The sequence below is a fragment of the Megalops cyprinoides genome, chromosome 19, assembly GCF_013368585.1.
Source record: "Megalops cyprinoides isolate fMegCyp1 chromosome 19, fMegCyp1.pri, whole genome shotgun sequence".
Classification (NCBI taxonomy): domain Eukaryota; kingdom Metazoa; phylum Chordata; class Actinopteri; order Elopiformes; family Megalopidae; genus Megalops; species Megalops cyprinoides.
In genome coordinates this window covers 26632758-26659848 of record NC_050601.1, presented here as the reverse complement: position 1 = coordinate 26659848, position 27091 = coordinate 26632758, and the positions used below count along the sequence as shown (strand labels likewise).

At 42.6% G+C, this 27091-nt stretch overlaps 2 protein-coding genes across 2 annotated transcripts; both read left to right on the top strand.

Moving 5' to 3' along the window:
• Positions 1-408: 408 nt before the first annotated feature.
• ankrd40 (ankyrin repeat domain 40) lies at positions 409-4623 on the top strand. Its single transcript, XM_036553049.1, has 5 exons — positions 409-898; positions 1803-1951; positions 2116-2688; positions 2778-2959; positions 3238-4623. Exons 1-5 carry the CDS (start codon positions 765-767, stop codon positions 3385-3387), a joined length of 1188 nt encoding a protein of 395 aa, XP_036408942.1. The 5' UTR covers positions 409-764; the 3' UTR covers positions 3388-4623.
• An 8438-nt stretch (positions 4624-13061) lies between these two features.
• wfikkn2a (info WAP, follistatin/kazal, immunoglobulin, kunitz and netrin domain containing 2a) lies at positions 13062-15540 on the top strand. The gene is given in 5 exon segments (XM_036553491.1): positions 13062-13259; positions 14013-14072; positions 14074-14187; positions 14189-14432; positions 14435-15540. Coding segments are annotated over 5 exon segments (1722 nt in total).
• Positions 15541-27091: the final 11551 nt, after the last annotated feature.

Below are 27091 nucleotides of genomic sequence, written 5' to 3'. Positions count from 1 at the left end.
TGGAGTACCTGTGGCTGAGCAGTGTGGCGAAAAGATCATCCTATTATTCTGTCTTGTATTAATTAACAAAAAAAGAAAGAAATCGGCTCTCAGACGGGAGCCGGCTCCCATCGTTCGTGTAAAGGAGCCGGCTCATAGAGCCGACTCGTTCGCGACCGACACATCACTAGAATCTGACATTGACGACAACGAAGTTAGAGAGGTTTGGTGAGGGAAATTGCTATATTTATTTGCGTGACAGAACGTTGAAACAAACGTGAGATGGCGATGGTAAAGTTAAAATAACAGTAACGTAGCATTTTAGCTAAAACTATGAGCAAATCTGTTTCCTCATGCAGAAATGCAGGGTAGGAACTCACAATCCAGCTCACGGGTGTTACATATAAATATGCTCCCCGTCATGGGAGGAGTAGTGCAAGGCTCACTATAATGAAGTTATCGATATCATCTGACTAAAGTTTGGACTTAAACATAATATCAGAGATTTCCTCAAGCTTCATCCAAAGATATCATTTCAGTGTTTATTTAAATCGAATTCCTGAGGGGTTTAGGGGCTAGCTAGTTGGCCGGCTGGTTAACGTTACAGTCTTCTACTGGGCTGTGGCGGACAGTGCCTCGGCTTTGTTTTTTGTTTTTTTTTGGAGAAGAAAGCAGCTAGCCGGCTAGCTAAGGAGCAAGCTAGCTTAGCAATGCTTACCATGATCGATTGAAACCAGCCCGTTATCTTTATTGCCTATGAAAACGAAACGTTTGTTTTGACAAAAATGTCAACGCCATCGGTGGATAAAGAGCTGCAGGAGCGTTTGCGAGAGGCGTCTGCTATCGGAGACCTCGATGAAGTGCGGACTTTAGTGGAGACCGGAGTTAATGTCAACTCTCAAAATGAAATCAACGGCTGGTATGTTTTTCTTGGCAGCTGGCTGCTAGTATAGATAACTAACTAGGTAGCTAGTCAGTTGGAAAACCTAGCCGCAATAACTCGAAGCCAGCAACATTACTTAAGACGAAGGTGTTCATTAACGCAACTAGCCACTCAGCTAAACCAAGAAGCCTGGAGCTAAACCGATCCAAATACTGGCAAGCAAAATGCATGTTTGAAAAGTTTCTCTTTTTGGGATACAGGCTGACAACTGGGTAGTCACCCATTGTCGGCCTGGATACAAAATGTGCAGCCTTGCCAGTTTGCTAACTTATCTGCAGACAGTTTTCAAGCACGAGGCATCGAACCTAAGTAGTGCTGGTTGCATGTCTGACGCCTGGGTAGGAAGCAAAATCAAGGCCAAACCTTGGTCATAAGTCAAATAATTAATATTTTTTGCTTGCCTAAACATTTACACATTATGTCTACTTAGAGAATGCAACTTCCTAGTTTGTCGTTGTCGTTATTACTTAAACTGTGAGGGTATGCCCAGAAATTCCAATTAATTTGTCTGAATGTGACACAATTATACTTTCACAAAAGTGTTGCAATCACCTTTAATTTCTCTGATTGGTTAATGATCACAGTTTTTAGTATGTTAGATGTCGGATCTGGATGCAGCCAGGAGGATGGCTGATAGTAATGAAATGCAAAGACCCCGCCATGCCCCGAATAATTTGCTGCTGCCTTGTCGTAGTGTTCAGTGTCTTGTCTGTAGTGTCTATAGACAAGACACTTTTAGTGTTTTGACTGATGTTAATAGTTCTAGCACAGTAATTTTACCGCTCATGTTCTTTTCTATCGTCATGCCCAGATTGAGTTTAAGTGCTCAGTCTGTGTTGTCTATTAATATTTAGATTTTTTTCTTCCCTCTCTCATCTAGGACTTGTCTGCACTGGGCTTGCAAGCGAAACCACAAGCATATTGTGGCCTACCTTCTTAACTCTGGTGCAGACAAAGACATTCTTACTTATAAAGATGAGTTAGCGGTGCAGCTAACGTCAAAACCTGATATCAGAAGACTACTTGGAAGTAAGTCTACATATCACCCAGTATATTGTCTTTGTCTCTCTCATTACTTGTAGGTGAAGTAGCGGTAGTTGTGGTAGTAGTAGTTGTTTTAGTTGTGCTCATGCTTATATGGACTGCAAGTGTGTGCCATGGCGCTGTGGATTTGAGCTCATCCATGTTTGCAGTGGAGGAAGATGAAGTTCCCGAGGTGAAGGAGCCAGAACTACCAATTATTGCCAACTACCTGTCCAGCCCACCCTTCCTGTTTGGCAAGGCCGAGGCAGATGCCTTGTCCCTGGAGCCTGTCATCACGCACAACGGTACTGCGGACCACATGGACGAGCGCCACGGCGAGCAGTCCCCTTCCCCAGTCCCCTTGCCACCTCGCCCTCGGGAGCTGAGCCCGTTTGCTGACGTTCTGCCACAGCGCGAGGGCGCCCGTGCCCCCATCCCTGTCGCCGAGCAGAATGGCGTGTTGCCAGGCCCTTGCCACGCTGTCAACGGGACCCTCCCTGCTGACTTGGTGGCTGACCCCCGCCACACCGGCCGCAGTGAGTTTGCCCATGCAGCGACACAGCATGGCCCAATGTGCCCGCCCCTCCCACCCCCTGCTGGAAGTGCCAGCCCCCAGGTGACCAATGCTGCCATCGCTCGGCAACAACCTGTTCCCCAGCAGCTGAGCTGCACACAGGCGGGGGGGTCCATGCCCACCTTCCAGCCCTTCTTTTTCACCAGCACTTTCCCTGTCAACGTACAAGGTGAGACACAAGCCATCCCATCCACTGTCAGACAGTAGGCAAGGGTACGGTGTGCTGCATCTCACCTGTTCTATCCTTTCCTGTCCCAGAGCTGGTTCTGAAGGTGCGCATCCAGAACCCCAATGCCCGGGAGAATGACTTCATTGAGGTGGAGCTTGACCGACGGGAGCTGACGTACCGCTCGCTGCTCAGGGTGTGCTGTCGTGAGTTGGACATCAGTGCTGACCATGTGGAGAAGATCCGCAAGCTGCCCAACACCATGCTGAGGAAGGCAAGTGCCCTACGCCACCTACCATCATACCACACGTCCTCTCACTACAAACCCTTATACCACACACTCTCACACCAGCAACCCTAAAACCATATGCCCTCACACTACAAACCCTCGTACCACATGCTCTCACACTATAAACCCTCATACCACACCTCATACCATACCTAGTGAAGTAATGATGGCCAACAGCCATGGCAGTAGCTACACGAAAACTGGTTGGGTGCAGTTCTAATGGGTTGTCTCTCTTCTGCCCCCTCCCCTCCTCTGTTCCTCAGGACAAAGACGTGGCCAGGCTGCAGGACTTCCAGGAGCTGGAGGTAGTGCTGGAAAAAGCAGAGGGCCTGTCCCTGCTCTCCACAGGGGGCCAGAGCAGCCTGACAGACCGGCCGTGCTACAACATGAAGGCCTCCCGCCTCACCTACTAAGACGTGACCAGGCTGCAGGCCACCCATCTGGCATTAGGGTCAATTAGCCCCCCCCCCCTCTGAGTATGCCATGCTGGTCCTCAGTTTGTTTGTAATTTAACAGGTTATTTAGTTTTTCTACCCGACGTACACTTCTTTGTGTCCTGTAGCGGCGTTCGTCGCCTTTCCAGCGGAAGCGTGCACACTTGATGGCGGGTTTAGCGCCTTTTTTTGCATCAGTGTTTTTTGGTGCCTCCTCTTCCTGTCTAGCTCTTTTTGCGTGGTGCAGAGCTAGACCTGCCGAGCAGAGGCAGCGGATGGGCCATTTTTAGTTTTTGATCTTTCCCCTCACCTTCTCTTGGCGGAAGAATGCGTGATGTGTGGGGATGCGCTCCCTGTGGTTTTATGTGCCGGATTGCGATTCTGAAGCAGAGAAAAAGAATTAATCCTCCAGCTTCCACTCTTACTGATTGCAGCATCCCACACTGGATTTACCTGTCATGTCTGCGCGTGCTGCTGAGCCTGATATTACAGCACAAACAACAAGTCATTGCAAGACTTTGATATGGCATCAAACGGTCTCTTCCTGTGGGCATGCAGAAATCTGTTATTTTTTTTATTTCTACCCTCAAACGTTTGGATAAAATGCCATCTTCCGTCTTTCCTTGAGATAAAGAGCAGAAATGAGAGGAGGTGTGATATCAGTCAATGCTAGTTTTGACAGAGGTCACAGGCTGACTGAAAACGTTTGCCACGGTGCGGGTATATGCCTCAGGAATATGCCGAAACTCTGCACACCGGAAAGTTCCGCAAGTCTTTCTGTTCCTTTGTTCCTCATGCGCCCGCCATTGAAATTTGACCAATTAACCATGTCACCCTTCCCATTTAACCATCTCATACTGGACACAAAGGCTAAAAATGAATTAATGTAGTTCATCGACATGAACATTCCTTTGAAGAATAGTCAATGTTTGCAGAGTCCCTATTGTCTACAAATCTCTATCCTTTGTGTGGTGAAATCCATGAAAAAGACTGTGGGTAAATATTACACATAGCCAGACAGGTTCAGACAGGTCAACCCTCAGAATACACTACTTTGTAAACAGTGGTATATTATTATGTCTAGGATTTTTAATGATCACATTCTGATTTCTGTAACAGAAATGTGAATAACAGAATGATTTAGCTATGGAGCTAGCACTTTGAAGACTGCCAGTGTTCTGAAGGATGGTCAGACAGAATGTTTTGGCATAAACCATTCTTCTGACTCTTCACCAAAATGGGTGTTTCTGTGGTTTTAGCCTGTTTCCGTTAGGAATGGAATGGTAGGCTTTTTATTTGTTTATATGTTATTTGTTTTTTTTTAACTGCACTTTCATGTATTCTTTTGAGATTCAGGGTAATGACAAAAAATGATCAGTTCACCGAGAAATTGAGTATCAATTGTTCTGTCAGTTGTCTTAGTCAGTCAGGTTTAATAAGCTGATGATTTACAGTCGTTTATTGATTTTTTTTTTTTTTGAGATTGAGTAGTTGATTTTTATCATTTGTTCATGTGAACATTGTGGCTGTTTTTATGTTGCGTCATTACCTTCTTCATACACCATAGCATGACAAGCGCTCTGTCCTACAAGGACACTGAAAGATGTCACAAGCTCAGATAAGAATAAATATTGACCGTTTGTGACAGAAGTTAAATATTTGCCTTTGATTATCACACTACATGACAAGTGTACATATGGTGTACTTACTCCTTTAAATGTGCACCGTTACGACACTGATAATAAAGGTGTAATGTGTAAACTTGTGTATAAAGTCATGATTTCTCCCATGCTGCTTGAGGATGAGTTTCATGCTGAATGTTTTGGGGGATGTTTAAAAGATATGATTTTCCAGCAGATGTTGAGTCATTTAGGGACCCTAACCAAGTCCAGGAGATTCTTTAAAGGCAGCGTGACATGAAAATGGGAAGGCTTGTGTAAGTGCCTTGGACCAGCTTCAGTTTTTGTAGGGCAACTCTGCCATGAGCCTGGAGGGCTGCATTGTTTGCAGGGCTACTCTGCTCTGGGCCTGGAGGGCCACAGCATCTTTAGATTTTTATTCCTTGCAAGAAGTGTACTTGATCCTAGAACTAATAATCACTGTGACTAATCCAGTATCCCTTGCCATCCAAGTTATCAACGTGTTTAAGGTGTAAGGAGACCTGGGAAACATACTAGATCGCAGCTGTTCAGGACTGGAGTGGAATAGCACTGCTGTTATTTCCTACAAATGGATTTGGAGTGAAAATTTGAAATGACCCCACAAGGGGGTGCCACAGAGATGCGATGAAAGATTTTGAGTGCTGGCGTCCTCTGAAATGGAGCCATTTATTCTTTACTGAAATTTCTCAGATCCTGAGATCAGTGTTTTTCATTGAGAATCTGACAGGTTCTGGTGTAGGTCTGCTGTAATTTGATGAGTCCTGTTATATCTATGTTGATTCCCGTTCCTGTTTGTCAGTGAGTATTTCAACTTGTTCATTCTTTTCTGATTACATCTCATGAATTCTAAGTATTTTGAGGCATACTCAAGGCAAGTTCCTTTTCTTTTTTAAAATACTCAGTGGTAAAATTTCAGACATCACACCATGGTCTCATCATAACAATGGATGTCCTATTCCATCCTTGAGGGCCCCCCACATCTCCCTCACAGGAGTCAGTTCCAATCTAGTGTGCTAATCGCACCGGTTTTAGCATACGCACTAAACGGCAAATCACACTGGTGTGACCGTACGTGTGAAAGGGTTAACATATACTTAAATATATAATGATAAATAAATACAATACACTTAGCAAATTCACATAATAAATAAAACCTAACCCAACTACAATAAATAACAGTTACATTACTGTAAGGTTCGTTTCGGAGCACCAGAGGGCAAATATTTCAATCGACAGCTGACTCAGGCATTTAGTGGCACCAAGATGAGGGACCGAAATCTGCGTTGTGATTCGGTCAGGTAGATACCGGTCGTATAGGAACCAGTGCCAAATTGGCACCAGGTTTCGGTACCCAACCCTACCTGTAAAGAGGAGTGATTTTGGCCATGTGGCCCACAAGGATACCTCGTGAGTCACAGATGGGTTTTGATGTTGAATTCCATTGGTGGAAATCAGGTTTTAATAAAGCAGGGCCTCTGTCTTAACATTCTAGCAGTGTGACACAGCAGGAATTTATGCTTCTTAAAACAAAAGCCAACATTGTTATTCTAATACTGGCTTTGTGAAGCTTACTCAATCCCTGTCCCTATTGGCTGGCAATAAAATGTTAGACATGTAGTTTTCAATGAAGAAGTTGGCATACTGTATTGAACAATTTGGGTCATCTTTTCGAAGGCTAACCTCTCAATTACCTGTGCCATCCGCTTGGGAAAGAATCATCCAAGCGGTGCAATGTCATTCACTGCCTTGTCTTTCTATCATTATTTTTTTTGTCATTCTTTCATCATTTAGCCAGGATAGTCTGCTCAAAAAATATTTCTGCATTCCAGGAAGTCAAAATGGTCCTTTTTTGATGAATTTGGTTGTCTAATGTCTAGGCATTGTTATTATTTTTTTCTGTTGTCCAAGTCACAGAAGGGCAGGAACACAGTTGAGCATTCTTGGCTTTGGTGTAGGTTCTACTGTGCTGCAGCGTGGTGTGCAGTTTTGTAATTTGTTCACTGTGTGAAAAGTGCATGCATTTTGAGTGAAGCTGAAGCAATGAGCCAAAAGGAGGTCTCAGTGCTGCTGTCCAGTACCGAGAGAGAGGGGAAGGTGTAGGAACCTGGAGAAAAGATCACCTGAAAAATCAAAGTTCAAGTAAAGCTCAAGGTAACAATCTCCCAGGAAATCTGACTTACAGTATCCAGTTGTAGAGAGAGACAGAGATGGCAAGGGCCCTGGAAGATGTTGGGACACCCCCATATGAGAGTAAGAGGAGTAAGGAGAGATGTATTAGCTGGTCAGGTAACTCAGTAGCATTGGCTGACTGGCTACAGTGTATGATACCACAGGCTGTTCAAGGAGCATAACAGAAATACAACGTGTCAGTTTCTATGGTCGGCCACTTTTCACAAAACTGACAAACCCTTTGAGAACAGACATATCCGTAGCACCTGTTATCTTTGGGCAGTTTGATTTGCGAAAACAATGGGACTGCAACATTTTAGCACAAGGATGAGTGGGGAAAATGTGATTTTCAGGGCCAGTGTTCCTATTATCGAAAGGCATGACACTTCTGTTCACATTTGCTCATGAGGAGTCATCAGCAATTCTGAAGACCTGTAATCTTGTATAGTTTTTTTATGCATAAAATCTGGAGATTGCCATTGATAGTGAATTGCCCCCGGATTCCATGTCACTATATCAAAGCTATCAATAAAAATGTATGATTGAAAGTTATCAAGAAAAGATGAATCCCTTCACACTGTTATATTGCTTTCAGAACAAATTTTATGGCAACCAGTTCCTTGCCAGGTGTCCTTAACTTTTCAGAGAATGTTGAGAAGACAAGCCAGTATTGGTCATGTAATCCAACAGAGGTCATGGCTGCAATGGTAACATCATAATCAATTCCATTACATTCCATCACAGGAAAAAAATAGGAATGGAATAACAGAACACAGGGCAAACAACGTAGACACAGTTCTTAAATCACTTTCCATTGTTTCACATACATTATTGTCATTTGGTAGATGTTCTTATCCAGAGCAACTTACACAGTGCATCTAATTAAATGGCATGAGAAGATACACAAACAAGACACTTCTAACCACACAACAAGTGTCAGTGCTAAACATAGTGCTGAGATCACAAATGCATGCCAAGATGTATGTAGATGACATGTAAGTGCAAAACAGTATGTACAACTTAAGCATTATTGTTCCAAATATGATTGTTAAGTAAACCTCTGAAATACTGTATACTTCCAAATATATATACTTTCACATAAGAGACATAAGATTCACAATTTAATAAATACAGTGTCACTGTGAACATTGGAACTGACAGTTCAACACACAACCACACACAAACATACATATATCCTTTGCAGAAAGAGAGAGTGCTCTGTATCGGGGCTTGTCTCACCCGCACCTTGTCCCCCCTCAGGTCATAGAATCAGATTAACAAGAGTGCAGCCTGTGGCGGGTCTCCTCCTTTGTCCCACGGTCAGACAGTGTAATGAGCTTAGTGGTGAAAACTAACTCCTTCATTGTTTCGCCTTATCCCTGTTACCCCTGTAGCAAGCAGCACTGGCGGAGATGATTGTGCTCCCGTTACCCCCCACCAAAGTGCCTTTGGGATTTGAAACGTCTGGGGAACTGCCACTGAGGGACAGAGGTTATCCCTTCTGCCCCCTCATGGAGCTGGTGGCCTGTGTGGTCGTGATCCCCCCACACTGTTGATCTGTCCCATGTAAGCAAGCAGGTGAGGGCAGAGACAAAAATAATGTGAAGTGACTTCGGTTACTACAGATATATCCTTCAGATTCAACATAATACTGTCATTTATAAAATCATGAACATTTTTCCAAGTACGTGATGAGTCACTTTTGATTTTTTTCCACTCAGTTGGCACCTTAGTCAGAAAATATTCTTTACTCAGAGTGAAAGTCAGAATTTGGGACTCTTTGCATTTCAGGGAGCCATTGTGAAGAATGATGATGCCTTAAATCTTTTTCTGGTGGACATTTAGATGACAAAATACCTAACACTTCAGCTTGCCCCTTTTCACTCCTTCAATAACACCACTGGAACCAGGCTGGCTCATTATACCTCTTTCCCACTATAGAGCTGGAACCAGATTGGCTAATTATACCCATTTCACACTGTAGAGCTGGAACCAGATTGGCTCATTATACCCCTTTTCTCCAGGCTGGCTCTGTCTCCCTGCTTCCTCCTCCTAGCCAATACAGTACAAATGCTTTTCCATTGCATTAACATAAAACATGAATTATGGCACACAATACAACACTGAATGCTGGCATCAGCCCAGCTCAAGATGATCTGGATCCAGCTCTACAGTGGAAAAGGGGTATAATGAGCCAGCCTGGTCCCAGCTCTACAGTGAAAAGCGCTGAAAGGCCAAGTTGCTACTTTCCAAATAACATACTTATATTCTAGCAACATAACATAGCAGCGCATACCTTTCATATTAAATATGGTTGCAAAACACACTCACTCCCACAAGTCCTTCTTAGTCTAAGTCAGACTAAGAAGAAGGACGTCATGGAGCCAGAACTAGCCTGCAAATGAATATTTTGTTTTCTCGATATTCTTAACTGAGTTACTTTACAAGTAATATCAATGAGCTCTTGAAATATTTCATAAGGCTCCAAATATGTACTTAATTTATGGTCAAATTTAAGGTCAAAAGTCATGGCATTGTGATAGGACAAACTGCGTTCCAAATTGAGCCATTTTTGTGCAGGCTCACATACTTTGGGTTCCTACCTCCCTCATACATCCAGGAATGCAAGCATGTGATTTGGAATGGAGTCATCAACTTTTTGTGCTTGGTGCATGCAATTAAAGCCAGTGCCATTTGCAAGAAATGTGTTAATGCAAAACTCCATAACAATTAATTAATTAAGTAATTAATTGCTCAATTAATTAAATTCATTTGCAGTCAGACGCTTGTGTGTGTTGACTGCATTAAATAGGTCTAGGAAAGCTTTGGTTTACTGTGCTAGACAAACCTTGTGACATTGATTAGGGAATGTGAGACAGATTAGATTTCTGTTTCCTCACGTCAGCACCAACTCAGTCTAAGCTCGTGAAATATTTCTCAGTATGTGGGGGTGACAGGTAGAAGCAGGCCCCAGGGACACTAATCTCACGCTAATAGAGCCTCCCAAGCCCATTTTTACCCCACAAAATACCCTCTTAAGTTTTGCTGTGTTAATCAATTTTTGCAAGGAAAGCAGAAGACATATAGAGTAACATATATAATTACTAATTTTACAGTTACTAACTACTAATAATTACCTTATTCTTTCATTGTCCTTCTGTCCACTTTTTTCTGTCTTTTCTGTGACAGTTCTGTTAAGAATAGGGGTAGATAACTGAAGCTTTGCTGACTCTTGTGGTGGGTATAAATTGTCATTTTGTAATGTAATGTAATGTAATTTTGACATTAAAATAACATTTGAAAATTGATGTCTTTACAATTTTGAACGTTAGAATACAGACCTTATTTAGACTATAGGACTTTATGTATAATTTAAACCTGTCATGCACCTGGTCAATTTGAGGAACCATTTTTACTTTAGTTGCTGAGCTACGACATAGAATGGAGTTGAACTCACTGATCCTTTTTCTTCAAACTCAACAGTACACAATTACAATAATACAAAGCATACGGGTGGGAATTAATTTTTGCATGAAACTGTGGAGAACTGCCTTTCCCCTTCACTTCGAGCTGCCTTAAATTTATGTTTTTCTATTGCTGGTAGACTGGTGGGAGACAGATACGACCAGTCTGTTTGGATGAAGGATTTGCTCAATTATAAGAAAAAGGTAGACCTGCCAAAGCACACAGAGGAACAGCCTATGAAAATTGTGGGTTTTACCATTGAGTATTTTTTCCATCGCTTTTTAAATCATGTTTCCATACTGTGAAACAAAAACACGGTATGGAACTCAAAAATAAGAGATCATAAAGGAAGTTTTGTTTGCTCTGGAGTAAGTTCAAAAAGACCGTAAAACACGATCAAAGAAGGTCAATGTCAAGGTTTGTTTGCAGACAATACTTATGCCGAAGGCCGGCGCGCTGTCGGGGCGCGTGGCAGGGGTTTCGGCGCAAATCTGTTATTCAATCTCCGACACCCTTTCCCTCCACCGTGTCCACGCTATGCAGAGAATGCGAGGTCTTCGCTTCCCGCCATGAGGGGGAACGCCGGGGCTCCTGTAAACTTAAACGAAATAACTGGCGGGACGTCGAAACCCCTGAGAGAAGGCGATTTAATGTTTTGGGGATAATGCGTAGCAGACTGGACCAGCCCGTCGCGTTAATATTGCGGGGCTACCTGCTGTGTCCTCGTGATTTGCAAGTTCGGAGTCTGGCTGGGCGACTGGAGAAGAAATATTTGTCTAAATATATTATCAAACAAATATGCGCTTAACATACAGCGTAAAAATCTGGTTTAGTAAAGAAATGTAGCTTAATAAAACAATCGTATTGCCACTACAGTAGGCCTTGCATAAAGCAGTCTATGCAACATAGAATATAAAGTCAGTTTGCAAAATAATATTCATTTTGTACTTATTATTTATATACGTATTATTTTGTAAAAGGACATGCTGTATTGTATAATACATGCAAACGTGTGTGTGCGTGTGTACAATTATATGTATATGAACTTGAGCTGACTTGATGCAGATATTAGAGAGTAGTATCGAGTTTTTTTAAAATCCCCGTTACTCAACAAGAATTTCAACACGTTCTCACAAAAGCAACTTAAACCGTCTGGTCCGGGCGCCTCTCTAGCAACTGAGTTCCTCCTCACTGGTTACAGCATCTCTGCAAAAATTGGATCAAGAAAATGTGATCATTTCTGTTGCAACCGTTCACAGATGTTTTGTATACCACCCGTGTTTGTACTTTGAACCCCCATACTGTACTAGTTCGATAGGTCTTTGCTCTTTTGCGACATGTGGTCGCTTAGTTTGGTTGTTCGTTCGTTGGTAAATGACGTTAAAGACAGATCACTTTATCTTTTCATCAATTGAACACTAAATGAACATGGAAAATGGAAATATTTTACGGCAAAGACACTTCTGAAGCAACATAAAAAGCTACGTTCTGAAGACAACTATCAACAACGAGAATAAAACCATGAAACAGAAATAAATAGAACAATAAAAGGGCAGCATTTATTTAAAATAACTATTTAGGCTATTAGACGTTTATTTTGTTTGCTTTAAACATTTCATGTTCTCGCTTCAGTTTCTGTTATTTTGTTCAGCCATTGTTTCATTTATCAATGCACTTGCCGATTATTTCATTAATATTTAAATTGTATCGTTAAATGATCACAAATGCGGCCGCCAAATAGATGATTTCTGCAACAGAATGCGACAGATGGAAAGCATCATGCGCTGGACAGCACCTGAGAGAAGAGCAGTCACGGGCTGCAGTGCCTGACGTCACTGCCGTGGGAAAATTTGTCCAGATATAAAAACAAGCAAGCATCCTGAAGTGATTCTGTAGTCTTGTACGTCTGTGATCCCGCAAGCGAAGGGTTAAAAAGTGTTACAACAATACAGAATCTGGCACGAGTCCCTCCCGTGTCCCTGCCCAGTTTTGGACTGATGTTGTTATAAGTCTGAAATCCTTTCAAGTGCTCAAAAGCAATTCATAACTGTCACTGGTGTTCATAACTGGTTTGTGGTCGGAGGGAAATAGCCTGTGTGGTTATTAGAAAGTTCGAAGTAAACTAATAGGAGGTATAAGTAGGCTACTGGTTCCTAATCTCAGAAGAGTATTAGATGTCGAACTGAAGGAGTTTTACCGATCATTGCGCTCCGAGCTGACAGGAAGTCCACCGGCTCTATACTTGAGTAGCCTATTATTTTTGCCCTGCAGAGGCTTTTGACACTGAATGCACAGCGCATAGTCGTATTATTTTTCTTCATTCTTCCCTTTACGCACTGTCACCGGTAAGCGCTGGAGATGTGGTGGATGCTGTTCCCGCGATGGATCTGGTTCTTTGCTGGACAGTGTATCATGCTCCTCTCAGAGAGTCGCGTAAGGGCCATGTCCCTGCCAAAAGTAGTATACTCTCATGCGGGGATGTGTCCCAACGAGATGAACCCCAACCTTTGGGTAGACGCCATGAGCACCTGCACGCGGGAGTGCGAGTCCGACCAGGTGAGTCCGCTCGCCCGTAAATCTCTTCCGCGTCGCCAACTCCATCAGAGCAGTTATCAATGCTCAGACGTGCCAGATTTTACTTTTTAATCCGGCCCATAAAATACAGAACTTTCACTGGTATAACACAATGTTTTAAGCACATTTACATTAACGAAACCTTTGTCAAAATATAGCTGACATATATATACTTGGGGGTAAAAAAACTTTCATGAGAACGTGCACTTTTCATAAGAGACACTAATTTAGATTAGTAACGTAATTTATGAATGATTAAATCCAGTGTAATTCTTACGTCGGTTTTTTTTTATGTAGACTGTAATGTAGATTGTAAAATGTAATCTCCTCTCGTCAAATTGTTCTGTGAAAGAGCCAGCAACGTCCTGCGGCTATTTGTCTAAACAACCGTGTTTTGAAATTCTCAAGACCTTTCATGTTTTGAAGCACAGGACGCAGGTCTTTGCTGTCAATATGCACCGTTTCTTTGAAAAATATGTCAGTGAAGCTGTTGGATGGGCTGGCTGGATGGCCGTTTTACATGAAAAACAAGAGGTTGATGGGGAAAAAAGTATCAAGTTCACACAAACGCCTTCCATAAAATAAAATTATTTATTCTTCAACACTGATGTAACAAGACTGTTCCTTTTCATCTAGTCTAAAAGTGTCAGAATGAACACAATAATGACATTGGACATTTTATTGATTGATTGATTGATTCACTGTTATGATGATGGCTTGTGCTGTTCTGCTCAGGACTGCGAGGCGTTCGAGAAGTGCTGCCCCAATGTTTGCGGGAACAAGAGCTGTGTGGCGGGCCCGCTACGTGGACGTCAAGGGCAACAAGGGCCCTGTGGGCATGCCAAGGGCGCCACTTGTGACAAGTTCATGTGGCACGCAGCAGGGCTCCGAGTGTGACATCTGGGATGGCTAAGCCTGTGTGCAAGTGCAAGGACCGCTGCGAGCGCGAGCCGCACTTCACCTGCGCCTCCGACGGCATGACCTACTACAACAAGTGTTACATGGATGCCGAGGCCTGCTCCAAGGGCATCTCCCTGTCAGTGGTCACCTGCCGGTATCACCACACCTGGCCGCACACCAGCCCCATGCCTGCTGAGACCACCGCCCGGCCCACCACCGCCCTCCTGGAGACCACACCCCTGGACGCCCAGCCGCCTCGCTGGTTGGCTGGGCAGCCCCGCCCACCGAGTCACAGTTCTGGTGGGCGGAAAAACCAGCCAGTTTCCTGTGTGAGGTGACAGGGCGTCCCAGCCCCGAGATCACCTGGGAGAAGCAGGTGGAAGGCGGGGAGAACACTGTCATGCGGCCCAACCATGTGCGTGGCAATGTGGTGGTCACCAACATGGCGCAGCTGGTCATTTACAATGCCCAACCGCAGGATGCTGGCATCTACACCTGCACTGCCCGCAATGCCCGTGGCTCCGCCCAGGCACACTTCCCGCTGTCGGTGGTCCAGAGGGAACCAGCCCAGGCAGCGGATGATGCTGCCAATGCCACCAATGTGCCACCAGATGAGTGCCTGAAGGCGCCGGACAGCGGGAGCTGCGGCGCAGAGAACACCAGTTGGTACTATGAGGCCAAGAAGAACAACTGCTTCACCTTCACCTACGGCAACTGCGACGGCAACCGCAACCACTTTGACACCTATGAGGCATGCATGCGCAACTGTGGCGTGGAGGTGGCCACCCCCTGTGGCCTGCCCAGCTTGCAGGGGCCCTGTAAGGCGTATGAGCCACGCTGGGCATACAGTGCCGCCCTCCGCCAGTGCCAGTCCTTCATCTACGGCGGCTGCGGGGGCAACGAGAACAACTTCGAGAGCAAGGAGGCCTGTGAGGAGAGCTGTCCCTTCCCCAAGAGCCAGGACTGCAAGGTGTGCAAGCCACGCCAGAAGATGGTCACCAGCTTCTGCAAGAGTGACTTCGTCATCCTGGGTCGCATGACGGAGCTAACTGAGGACCAAGACTCGGGCCACGCCCTGGTCACAGTGGAGGAGATCCTGAAGGACGAAAAGATGGGCCTCAAGTTCTTCGGCCAGGAGCCGCTGGAGGTGACGCTGCTCAACATGGACTGGAACTGCCCCTGCCCCAATGTCACCAGCGCCGATGGACAGCTGATCATCATGGGCGACGTCCACAACGGCATGGCCGTACTGCAGCCAGACAGCTTTGTGGGTGCTGCCAGCGCACGCCGTGTGCGCAAGCTCCATGAGGTCATCAACAAGAAGACCTGTGACCTGCTGAAGGAGTTCCCCAACATGCAGTAGCCCCGCCCCTCCGTGTGACGTCACAATGGGAACAGCTGGACTGTGGTCAGTCCCACCTGTCCAAAGCAGTTTTTTTAAAGCAAAAAAGTCATTCTGAAGGTCAAACGCAAAAGGTGGGACCTGGAAAAATGTTTTTAGGATATCGTTCAAAATCATAAAAGAAAAAAAGTAGCTTTTAAAAGATATATGCATATATCCTATATATTCTTTCATTTTCTGAAAGAGGTATCAGTTGAATCTTCCTATCATCTTTCATACTCCTCAATTAAATTTCATTTAAAATTAAATGAAGCAAAATATGTAATATTTAGTTGTAATATTTTATTTGATAGATGATTTGATAGATTATATATCGTCACTTACTTCTAGTCCACAAGCTGTACATGACAGTTTATTGTACTGGTAAATAACTGGTTCCCAACAAGCCCTAGCCCCAGAAGCAATCTCACAATACAAACTTAAATATAGGCACTCAACCATCAAGTTTGTTTTTCATAATGATAGAGAGTGATACTGTCCCATTGTGTAGTTTTTCAGGGTTATATAACACCTGGTTCATGGGTGTGATTTTCTTTGTTTCTTCTTCTTATATTACTGTGAAATGAGGCTATGTGGTCAAAAAGAGTCTCCTCTCTTATTTACCAAATAGGCAGAGGGAACACCCACAAACCATGTTACTGGTGATTGGTTTTGAAAACATCAACTTCACTGATTATAGGCCACCTTTTCCTCCCTGGTGTCCTGAGCTGGTGTATTGTGTTTGCAAATTTCCTATAGCAGTCTGCTCACAGGGACATTTTTGACAGCAGTTGGTTATTAGTTTCCAAAATAACTCACATCAGCCTCCCTTCAGCTTACTGTAGTTCCACCAGAAGGCTGAATAGATTCACTTGTGGGGAGTAGTCTTCTGTCAACATTTTTCACAATACCTTGGCTTTTTGCACTAAAGTTGTATTCTGTGAAATTCCCAAAGACTTAAAACCTTGTTTTATAATTAGCTAGTTAGTTTGACACCCTTTGTGGGTTAAGCTTGGCAGAACAGGGTTTGTGGAACCATAATCTTATTACTAAAACATTGGGATGGCCAGCTCTTACTCGATATTCTGATGTTTACCTATGAGGCTGCCAGACATCCCCCTTGCACAGGACCAGTGATGTCAGCTATCAGTCATTAACAGCCCTAAGCAGGGCCCTTTGTCTTCCTGTGACCTGTACTGCATGCTTTTGCAGAGCCTAGTTTGCTTTCCAGGATAACATCTGGGTGAGCCACGGAGGTTCATATAACATGTTTTTGGACATTGAAAACCATTAACAACTCTTGTGTTTGTCAGACCCCCCAGAGGTGTCTTCGTCTCTCTCACTCCCTCTCTCTCACACTTCAAAAAGGCCCTCCTTTCTAGCAAAGCCATTTGCTGTTTTGAGCTGTGGAATAACCTCTTCCAAAGCCATTAGAACACAATGTATGGTTGTAAAAAAAATGGACTTCTGTGCATGAATGTGTTTTAGTGTAATTGAAGTTGATCTGCAAATGATGTTTTGATCTTTGCTCATTTTACATGAGCTATTGCCTTCAACAGTATCCCAAACTGATTGGTGAGCTGTAATATTTAATTTTACGGGTAGATAAGAGGTTACTATGGTAACCTTGGAGACAAGATGCAGAATCCCTTATGTACAATGTTCTAGATCAGTTTCTCTCAATCTATTTGAACAAATTCCAGTACATTCCCTGAGAAGTGGATTATTTTAGACCACAGGAATCCTATGAATGCGCCTTGAAGTTCTATAAATGAAACACAACTCCTTTCTTTTTATCTGTGCCTGGAATTACATTTTTGTCTATTTATTATATGCTCTGTCCTTCTTGTTGCTATAAGTTGAATAAAATAAAAAATCCTTTTAATAATGTGCTGAAATAAGCATGATCTCATACACATAATAATCATAATGATAATTATGATACTTATTCTTTTCCATATATGATGATGTTTCATACTTTTCAAGAGTGTACATTACATTACATAAAACAGAATTCAGAAACAAATCTCTATAAGTGAGTGTTTTCTTTTCCCTCTCTGTATTTTATCAAACATATTACTGCCATTCACTTGTCCTTTCTATACATGGGGAAAAAATACATCCCTTCAGTTCTTTTCATGGATTTTCGATTTTCTGCAGATTCCCATTTTGGTTTTAACGCTGGTTTGATGCATAAAGGTAAGAGGACCCCCCCAATCCTGCTTGCATTAATTCTAAAGCTCTAAAGGAGGTCGCATTCCTACTCCTCTTTGCTGTGGTGTGTGTCAGCAGGGCCGCGTTAACCTATTGGGCAACATGGGCTGCAGCCCAGGGCCCCGGCCACTAGGGGAACGGGAACGGCAAATTACGTTGAATTTTTGAATGGGGTTTTATGGTGTTTTGGTTGTATGCTGAATATTTTGGTCCAGTTTCCCATCTGTAGAGCAGGCTACATTGTCCTGTCGCGACAATTAATCGTCAGTGTCAGTGAGAGTGGAGTTTGTTGGCTAGTCACTTCACAGCGATGTCTCACCAGGCTATTAGAAAATATGATAAAAGGTTCTTTGGCAGACTTGATTCAGACTTGTGCCAATTTTCACTTATGCGTGCGGACTGTGATTCATTTATTTCGTCTTCAGTCTGTTGTAGGTATGTGGGTTTCCCAGTAACTTGCAATTCTAACAAAAACCTCGTAATTGACCAAGCCCTTTACAACAGCTCAATTTGAAGACCTCAAATCCATCTGTATCAGCTCAACCATAAGTAGCCTACGTGTGTGTTCATCTGCTGCAAGACGAAAAGAACTCACGAAATTTAACCCTGTTGCGCGTACGGTCACACCAGTGTGATTAGCCGTTTAGCGCGACAACTAGATTGGAAAAATTCTAGCTATTTTTAGCTTTGAGGAAACAGCGATTTAACATTAAAAACATAGCAAATGCTAACTGAAAACTATGATAAGCTTAATAACGCTAATGAAAACATAACGAACCATGTGCGCTACATAACATAAAAAATAAGTTACGTGCGAAAGGGTTAACGATTCAGTCCGCGATTCTGACAACCCGAATCGTGACAACATGTGGTAAACACGTTTATGAAACGTTTTTAACACGTCGGTATTCTGTCTAAAAATCACACCACATAGGCGTGTGTAAGTGTGTGTACGTATGTATTTTGGGGGTTAATGTCTGAGCTTGGGACCTTAAACCCATCTGCAGGCAGACTGCTGTGTGCATGTGAAGCTGTTGGGGAGATGAAACCCATTTTCGCAAAGTCATAATTCCAGAAACATACACACACCCCACCACCCCAAAGCCCCAACTCCAGTCACATACACCCCCAAAAGCCTGAGTTCCAGCAACATACACATATCCTCTGCAAAGCCACAACTCCAGAAATATATACGACCCTCCCCATCTCCAGTAGGCTAACATACACCCCCAAAGACCCAGCACCAGTAACATATATATACACACACATATATATATACTCTCCACACACAGACCAAAGCCCTGAACCCTAACACAGAGACAACCCCCCGCCACCCACCCACGCGCGCGCGCGCGCGCGCACACACACACATATAGACACCAAAGCCCCGACTCATACTAAAAACTGCCACCCTCCCTCACACCAAAGCCCAAATTCATGCTAAACACTTTGACTACGAGAGAGGAAGGCAGGGAAGTCAGGAGTCAGAGAGGATAGAAAGAGAAAGACATTTACGAATGTTTGGGAACAGATCTCTTTGACTTGAAGGGATTTAAAAACCCCAGGTGGTTTCTACAAAGTGAGTTTCATAAACCTGATACCCCAAGTTCAGGGCAAATGCTGGACTCTGATATTAGTTAATAATAGTTAATAATAAAACCCTAGTTAATAATAAAACCCCAAGGCCGGGGCCACACCAGTTGCGTTGCAACTGGAACATCTTGAACATTTTCATTTCGGGCATTTAGAGCAGCCACACAGCCTGCGTGAGACGCGCGTCTCAGGCACGGCACGGGCCTCACTGCAGCTGCGAGTCATCTAGACTTTCGGCGTGGAGCCTTTTTTTCTGCATGACGCGCGCGATTCTCAGTAAAAATAGGCAGTAAAAACAATGTGTTGATACTGATAATGTGTTAATATTGACATCATATCAGCAACATTACATAACTGACACCTTTCACTGTAGTTTCAATGTCTAGGCTATATGTCACAGACATGAAAAAATAAAAATATTATTTCTTAAACCATTTTAGCAATCGCATGTTATCAGTAGGTAATTAGTTCATTTTTAACAAGGGGATGGCAGATGCACACTCATCACTCCGCTACTAACTAGGGGATGGAGAGGGGTCGGGGATGGCAGGTTAACAAGCGGGATGCATTTTGGTCATTTTGCTAACAAGGGGGATAGCATTCCCCTCAAATCGCCTACTGCATGTTATTAAAGGGGAAAGTGGAGGCTACATGTGCACTATATAGTCAAGGAAAGAGGATGGTCCATTTGCTCAGCGCTCATTCTTAAATACTTCAGGTGTTTGTCCTTATCAAGACGCAGTTCAGCAGCAAGATGGTGAAAAGCTCCAAGTTGCCTCCTTCTCTGGTTTATTGGGTGAACCCACATTCTTTGCCGGTCTCTTCTCCGGAACATTCGGAGCAAAAAAATAAATCGCGTGACTTTCTTTCTGTCTATAACTAAAAACAAACGTTAAAAAAAAAGAATTAGCGGGCGAGGGGTTTTGGAATGCTGAAACACTGCCCCCTTGCGGTAAACCTTTGTATTTAAGTTAAACGTTTTTATTCCTCTGCCCGACGACCGCAAAATGCTTCTGTCAAACCACTTATATTTTAAAATTGTATTTTTAATCACAGTGACGTGGCTATAACAAAAAAATTATTTCAAATCTCAGCTTTTATCCAACACTGTGAGTTCAGCTGCGCAAGTTGTCTAAGCATGTATCTGATTCATCTTATTGCAGTGAATGCAATACAAGTGCTAATAAATGATAGAAGAATAACACTAATTTGAGGTCCTTGAAATGAGAATGTCTGAACCACATGATGACAAATCGCTTAAGTCTGATCACGTGATCATGTTCCGTTGCAATAAACGTTGCTTTTCAGTGTACGGTATCAGTCAAATTTTGGCCACACCTGATTAAGATAGTAGAAACATGCATTCAAAGACATTTTAATCTGCAGACTCATGTTTAAATGCTTGAAATTTGTTTCTTAGACAGATATAAATTGTGGAAATGATAACTATGAATGAATTTCTTTCAAAAAAGAGAATTGCTATTTTGAAGAATATAAAATATAAGACTGCACTGTATATCCAACAAAATCAGTAATGTACTGTAATGTGAATGTGAGTTCAGTGCTGACATTAGAAAAGTGTAATACTGTTAGGACTATACTACTTAACATAATGAATGTGTTGTATTATATTACATTACATTACTTTAATTTAGCAGACCCTCATATCCAGAGCGACTTTCAGCACGATAGAAGATAAATGCATCCATTCAAGTTGAATGAGCAACAGTCAGACCAGGCTAACAGCACTCTCAGACCAGTGGAGTGTGAACAAAACACTGGCTCACGCCGACCCTAAATTAACTTGTGCAACCTCACTACACAAGGGAAGCCAAGTATACCACATACCATTGTATGCTATTGTACTATCAATCTACTGTCAGACCTCTTTTCCATTTTATCGCGATATGGTAAAATGTGAAATCTAGCCAAAATACGGGAACAGTCTATAAAAATATTCATGAAAAGACAACTTTAGTTTAAGCACACAGCTGTACAGGGCCGTGGGAAGTAGGGTTGCTGCGGGTGCTGCAGCACCCCCTGTTGAAAAAGGCAAACATCAACAGCACTCTGCCAGATATGCAAAAATAAATAAATAAATAAAAAAAATAATAATAAAATAAACGTATTAAAACGTTTTAAAAAATTCTCCTGTTGTTATTTACCTAAGAATTGAATACTTGAGGAAGTTTTGACAAATAATTAGCAATACTGAATAATTATTAGGCCTAATTATTAAAATAACGCCAAGCATCATGGTCAACGGACGTCACGCAGCCTAGTCATCCGGACATTCTAAAACGTTTAACGTGAAAAGACTAAACGTGGCTTAATGTTCCAAGACAGCGATCAATGATCACCAAATTTCTCTCGGACATCTCTTGTCATAAACACTTTCACCTTTCAAAAAATCAAAACCGAAATCCTATGAGTATGGGCGTTATCTTACATGAAGCGTTTTCCTCTCCATTGACGCCCATTATAAGGAAACGTGTCTTAATGTTCCAAAATAGCGTCCAATGATCACCAAATTTGGGTTTCTATGGTGTTCATGATCAGGAACGTGTTAGAGAAGTGTAGTCCTGACACGTCGCTGTTTTGGTCCATAATGCTATGTTAACTGAACTCTGAACTTTGAATCCCCCCCATACTGAAGCCTGGACTATTCTCCACCCATTCCTACTCCCAACATTAATCACACGCAAACTCACACAGATCTGCACAGTCACTTTACTTATATAACAGTCTACATCATATTCCTGTGGAATCTGTATTTATATTTATATTTTTATATTTATTTTTTTTTATATTTCTAAACCTACCATGTGCCTTGATGCCCTTGCTGTAAATATTTGTAGCTTGTTTCTGTGAAAATTCTTGTTCTTGTCTCTCAGTGTCACTGTGTTATGTCGAACTGTTGTATTGTCACCGTGGGCCTGAGAGAAACGCAATTTCAATCCTCCGTATGTCCTGTGCATATTGGAGAATTGACAATAAAGTTGAATTTGACTTTTTGACTTTGTTAAGCTTTTTCCTCATAATGGGGGTCAATGGAGAAGGAACGGCTTAACGCAAGATAGTTACCCCTTTCATTGGATTTCAGTTTTGCTTTTTTGATAGGAGAATGTTTTTATTACATGTGAGATGTCAGACATATTTGGTGATCATTGATCGCTATATTGACGCTTAACGTGAGATAACGATCATACTCCTAGAATTTCGTTTTTGATTTTTTGACAGGAGGAAGTTATTCTTATGGAGGACAAAAATGACGCAAACATAAATAAATAAATGAAAAAGGCTATTTCTGTATTTTTACATTTATTTATTTATGCATTTATTTATTTATTTCTGTATTTCTACATCTATTCATTTATGCATTTCTACTGCAAACTTTCCATCAATAACACAGGGCTACATTAAACCTAACTGTCAACAACTCAGTTTAGCTAAGCGGCTAGTAGCGAGCTAAAGGCAAAGCTCCGTACAGAGGGCATGCACTGACGTCACTTTCACACCGGAATACGCCCCCTCAGTCGGTCTGAGTGGCAAAACATGCTGCAACATGGCTGCCTTTAGTAGGGGAAACTGCGAAGCCGGGAGGAAAACAAACGATTATCTGGCTAAATTAAAGGCAGTTGGACTCCACCGTGATCCTTACAACATACCAAAGAACCAGTAGTCCATGGACATTGACATGTGGCCAGGAATCGGGGTTTCCTGACATTTATATGTAGCTACCTGATTTCGACGCCGGGGAAATACACAAATCAAAGCCTGAAGGCATACAAAAGCCAGGACATTCTAAAACGCTTAACGTGGCTTAATGTTCCAAAACTGTGATCAATGATCACCAAATTTCTCTCGGACATAAATTATCAGAAACAATTCCTCCTATCAGAAACATTTCCTCCTGTCAAAAAATCAAAACCCTAATCCTAGGAGTATGGTCGTTATCTCACGTTAAGCGTTTTCCTCTCCATTGACGCTCATTATAAGGAAAAAGCTTAATGTCTGAAAACAGCGATCAATGATCACCAAATTTGTCTGACATCTCACATGTCATAAACACTATCTCCTACCAAAAAAGCAAAACTCTCCATTGACGCACATTATAAGGAAAACACTTTGAAGGTTAATTTTCCAAACAGCGATCAGCTAATAAAAAAGCAAACTGAGAGGACAGCGCTGAACGTAACGTCGGCCTAACTACCATATTCCTTGGATTTTTAGTTTTGCTTTTGTGGATATGTTCTTGTCCGCTGTGCGCGACAGTCTTTTGGACCTATTTAACTATATCTTGGCTATTTGTATGTTCTTGTCTGCTGCGTGCAACGGGGTCCGGTAGTTGCAAGACTGGCATACGTTTGATTCATATTATAGTAGCGTATGTTATATTAGAATGTGACGTTATGAATGTAATTTTCGCCAAAAAGCTTTTACTCAAACTCGTTAAATAAAAATAAATAAAAATGTATTTATGTGTATGAAGTAGCCTATAATCTTATCCGCCACCCCCCCCCACACACACACAGTGGAAACGCAAAAAATGCACCTCCCACTACAGCACTATTCTCGACATTATTTCACAGAGGCAATATGGGCTATTACTCTGCAATGTGTGGATTAAATTGCATGTATGAATGCGGCTTTAAATATTTTACATTTATACAACTGTCAAGATATCGGATATTATGACGTAACCTATACAGATTTTCAATACGGCACATAGTAGATGAAGCGCCACTTGAGTCCAGTGAAATCTAACATGGACGGGATCTTGGCTAGACAAAAAATGACACGAGCAAGCTGTTTCCAGTCCCTAAATAACTCCCTAAACACCTGCTGAATCTCTATTTCCCCCTAGATGCCAGTGTTCTACAGCTGTAATTTCAGAGTTTCTCTTCCTTGGTTCTGAGTGCTATTCCTGAGTACAACCAATGCACTCTGTGTTATGGTACTGTTCTTTACTTGGTGGTTTGCTGTTCCAAATAGCCAGGTGCTACATCTAGGCATCCAAGACAAAGATGTCATGGGCAGTGTGCATGCTTAAACCCCATAACTCTGTTGAATCAAATTTTGTTTCATAACCTTAAATGCAGTTTGCTGTTTTTAAATGTAGGCACTGAAAGTATAACATTGAAGATGGGCTGGACGAGTTGCAAGATTCCTGGTATGTCCACATATGGGTCAAACATGGGACCATAAAAATGTGAGACCACAGGACCAGGTTGAATTTTGGCCTGTCCAGTTTACATCAGAAGATGACAGACTGTTGCCATATAGGCAACCTGTTCAATCAATAATCAGTAACCATTTCCTAACACAGGACTATACATTATCACTACGTTTTTATTTTATTTATTTTTTTTTTGTGATTGTTCAGATGCATTGTTAGAAACAATTGTGCCAATTTTGAGAATAGGTGACACAAAAATCAGAAAACTGAAACTTGGATAAAAAAAATCTCTGTGAGGTGAATTCAACCTTGGCACACCTCTGCGATGATGTCATCATAGAGTCCATGGCCTCACTGAGAGGGACCTGAATATGAGGTCATAGACTTTCCATCACCATGCTGAGAAAAATTCCCCAGTTGCACTGGAATGGTGAGTATGGTGTAAGATACATTGATATACTTGGATATACTTGGGGGGCTTGGAACCACTGAGCCGCTGTGATGTAACCACACATTGTCCCATATGATAATGAAGTTGGCCAGCTGTTGTTGCTTCATCACTTCTCCCACGATCACTTGTATCTTGTTCACTTTTGACAGCCTCGACCAACTATCCCACATGACATTTGTGCCCCCCTTCCCCTACCCTTACCCCAACCCCTACCCCTGCCTCTCACTGCTGGCTCTCCTACTCTCTTTGCTTACAGTTCCTTTGACATACGTCACCAACCTGGTGTGTCATTTTATGTGTGACTTCAGACTGATTATTGAATCAATTCCTTTTCCTTCTGTGCTTTCAAGTGCAATGAATGAGCCAACACAGCTGCAAAAGATTTCTTACTATTGTGAAAATACTTCAGAATATTGTGAGAAAAAGATGCTGAGGTGAAATTTGCACTGTCAGACTGCATTTGTGGTAAATGTTTTTCAACATGTGTTTTCAGTGTGATGACTGTGTGAGAAGTGAAGAGAACTGAGTGAAGAGAACCAGAGATCATTAAAAGCTCAGAAAATGTATTTCAGTTTGTGATCAATGGATGACTGCAGTTGTAGTCTTCAAATGCAGTTGCCAACAAAGAATCAGGACAATTGAGAAAAACTGTAAATCAAAACATGTTTGAACAATCGTGAGCTAGACTTTTAAAATCATTGGCACAGAGTGAATAAGAGACAAAAAAGAGAGACAAACAATTCCTTAACATCTGCCTACAATAATATACCAACACATGTGCCATTCTTAATACTCCTTTCACTTTCACTGATTGCCATTCAAAATGATCTAAAATCATAGCTAAATACTTGTTAATGGACAGAAATGAGCAAAGGAATGAATGTATGCATGAATGAACACATGTGTGCATGCATACATTCATCCATCCATCCATTACATTACATTCATTTAGCAGATGCTCTTATTCCAACACAAAAGAACATGTGTAAAAAGTGTATCCATTCAAATTGAATGAGCAACAGTGTCAGACCAGGCTAACAGTGTGAGCTTTACACTATACATACATACTGGCTGTTCAAGTAAGTGGCTGAGAATAACACCCTCACTCTCAACGCCTGAAATAAAAAGTACCCATACAAAGCTATTGAATCCATCCTTTACTCCCTAATGGTAAGGTTGAATGTTTCATGTATAATAATATGTGTCTCTTATTCTGACCTTAATATAGGCATTTTGCTTGTATTGTAAATTGTTCAAGACGGGGAAGAAAATGAAACCCTGTTTCATTTCGTCGCACCCGAGCACAAAACCTGTTGCGCTTATATTGAATGTGGGCCTCTCTTTTTTGTACATCGGATCAAAAAGAAGCAGAAACGTGTGGTGCGGATTAGCAGGATTAGGGGTTTGATGTAATACTCCACAGCATTACCCGTGTCACGGCAAAGAGGGCTTTACACCAGACGCGCAGCTGGCTCCGCTGTGCGAGGTTGGAAACCGGAGCCGGCGACACACGAGCCCTGCGGGCGCAACAGCGCTTCGCTGAAGAGACAAAAGATGTGCGTCAACACCAACAAACACGTGCGCATTGATCGACTCGTTCGACGTGTTTGTTTTGGGAGAATGGGGCGCAGCTGGTGAGCGCAACGCGGTCGCAGGTGTGATGGTTGTCTTCGCGAGTCCGCGGGAAGGCCGGGGTTAATCCTTCCGCTCGGATCAGCAATCTGCTTAGGTGCGATTCCGCAAAGTGTTGCTTTCGTCACAGATTCCCCGCCATTGGTCCCTGAGGTTGTCTACGCGTGGGGTTTATGTAATTCCTTTATATGACGAAAGCAGGGAAAGTACAAGGCTGCCCCCGACATCTACTGCCCATGGTCAAGTAATCATTACCCGGTCAGCATCCTGAGACCCAGCAGAGATTACATCACGGCCTGTTTACAAACAGATGTTGGGAGGGCTCATCTCCCTCTATTCACTGAGGGACAATCGTTTGTTGTTGCAGGCGTGTAAACAAAGGTTGGAGTCTGTTTTGTCATCTTTCAGAAAACGTCCGCGCATCCTGCAAAATCATCTGGCGCTTGCAGAGAAAGATTTATGAA

Coding starts and splice junctions, on each gene's coding strand:
- ankrd40 (XM_036553049.1), top strand. CDS start 765: ATGTCAACGCCATCGGTGGATAAAGAGCTGCAGGAGCGTTTGCGAGAG. Junction 2,689..2,777: donor TTTCCCTGTCAACGTACAAG/GTGAGACACAAG, acceptor TTCCTGTCCCAG/AGCTGGTTCTGAAGGTGCGC. Junction 2,960..3,237: donor CCAACACCATGCTGAGGAAG/GCAAGTGCCCTA, acceptor TCTGTTCCTCAG/GACAAAGACGTGGCCAGGCT.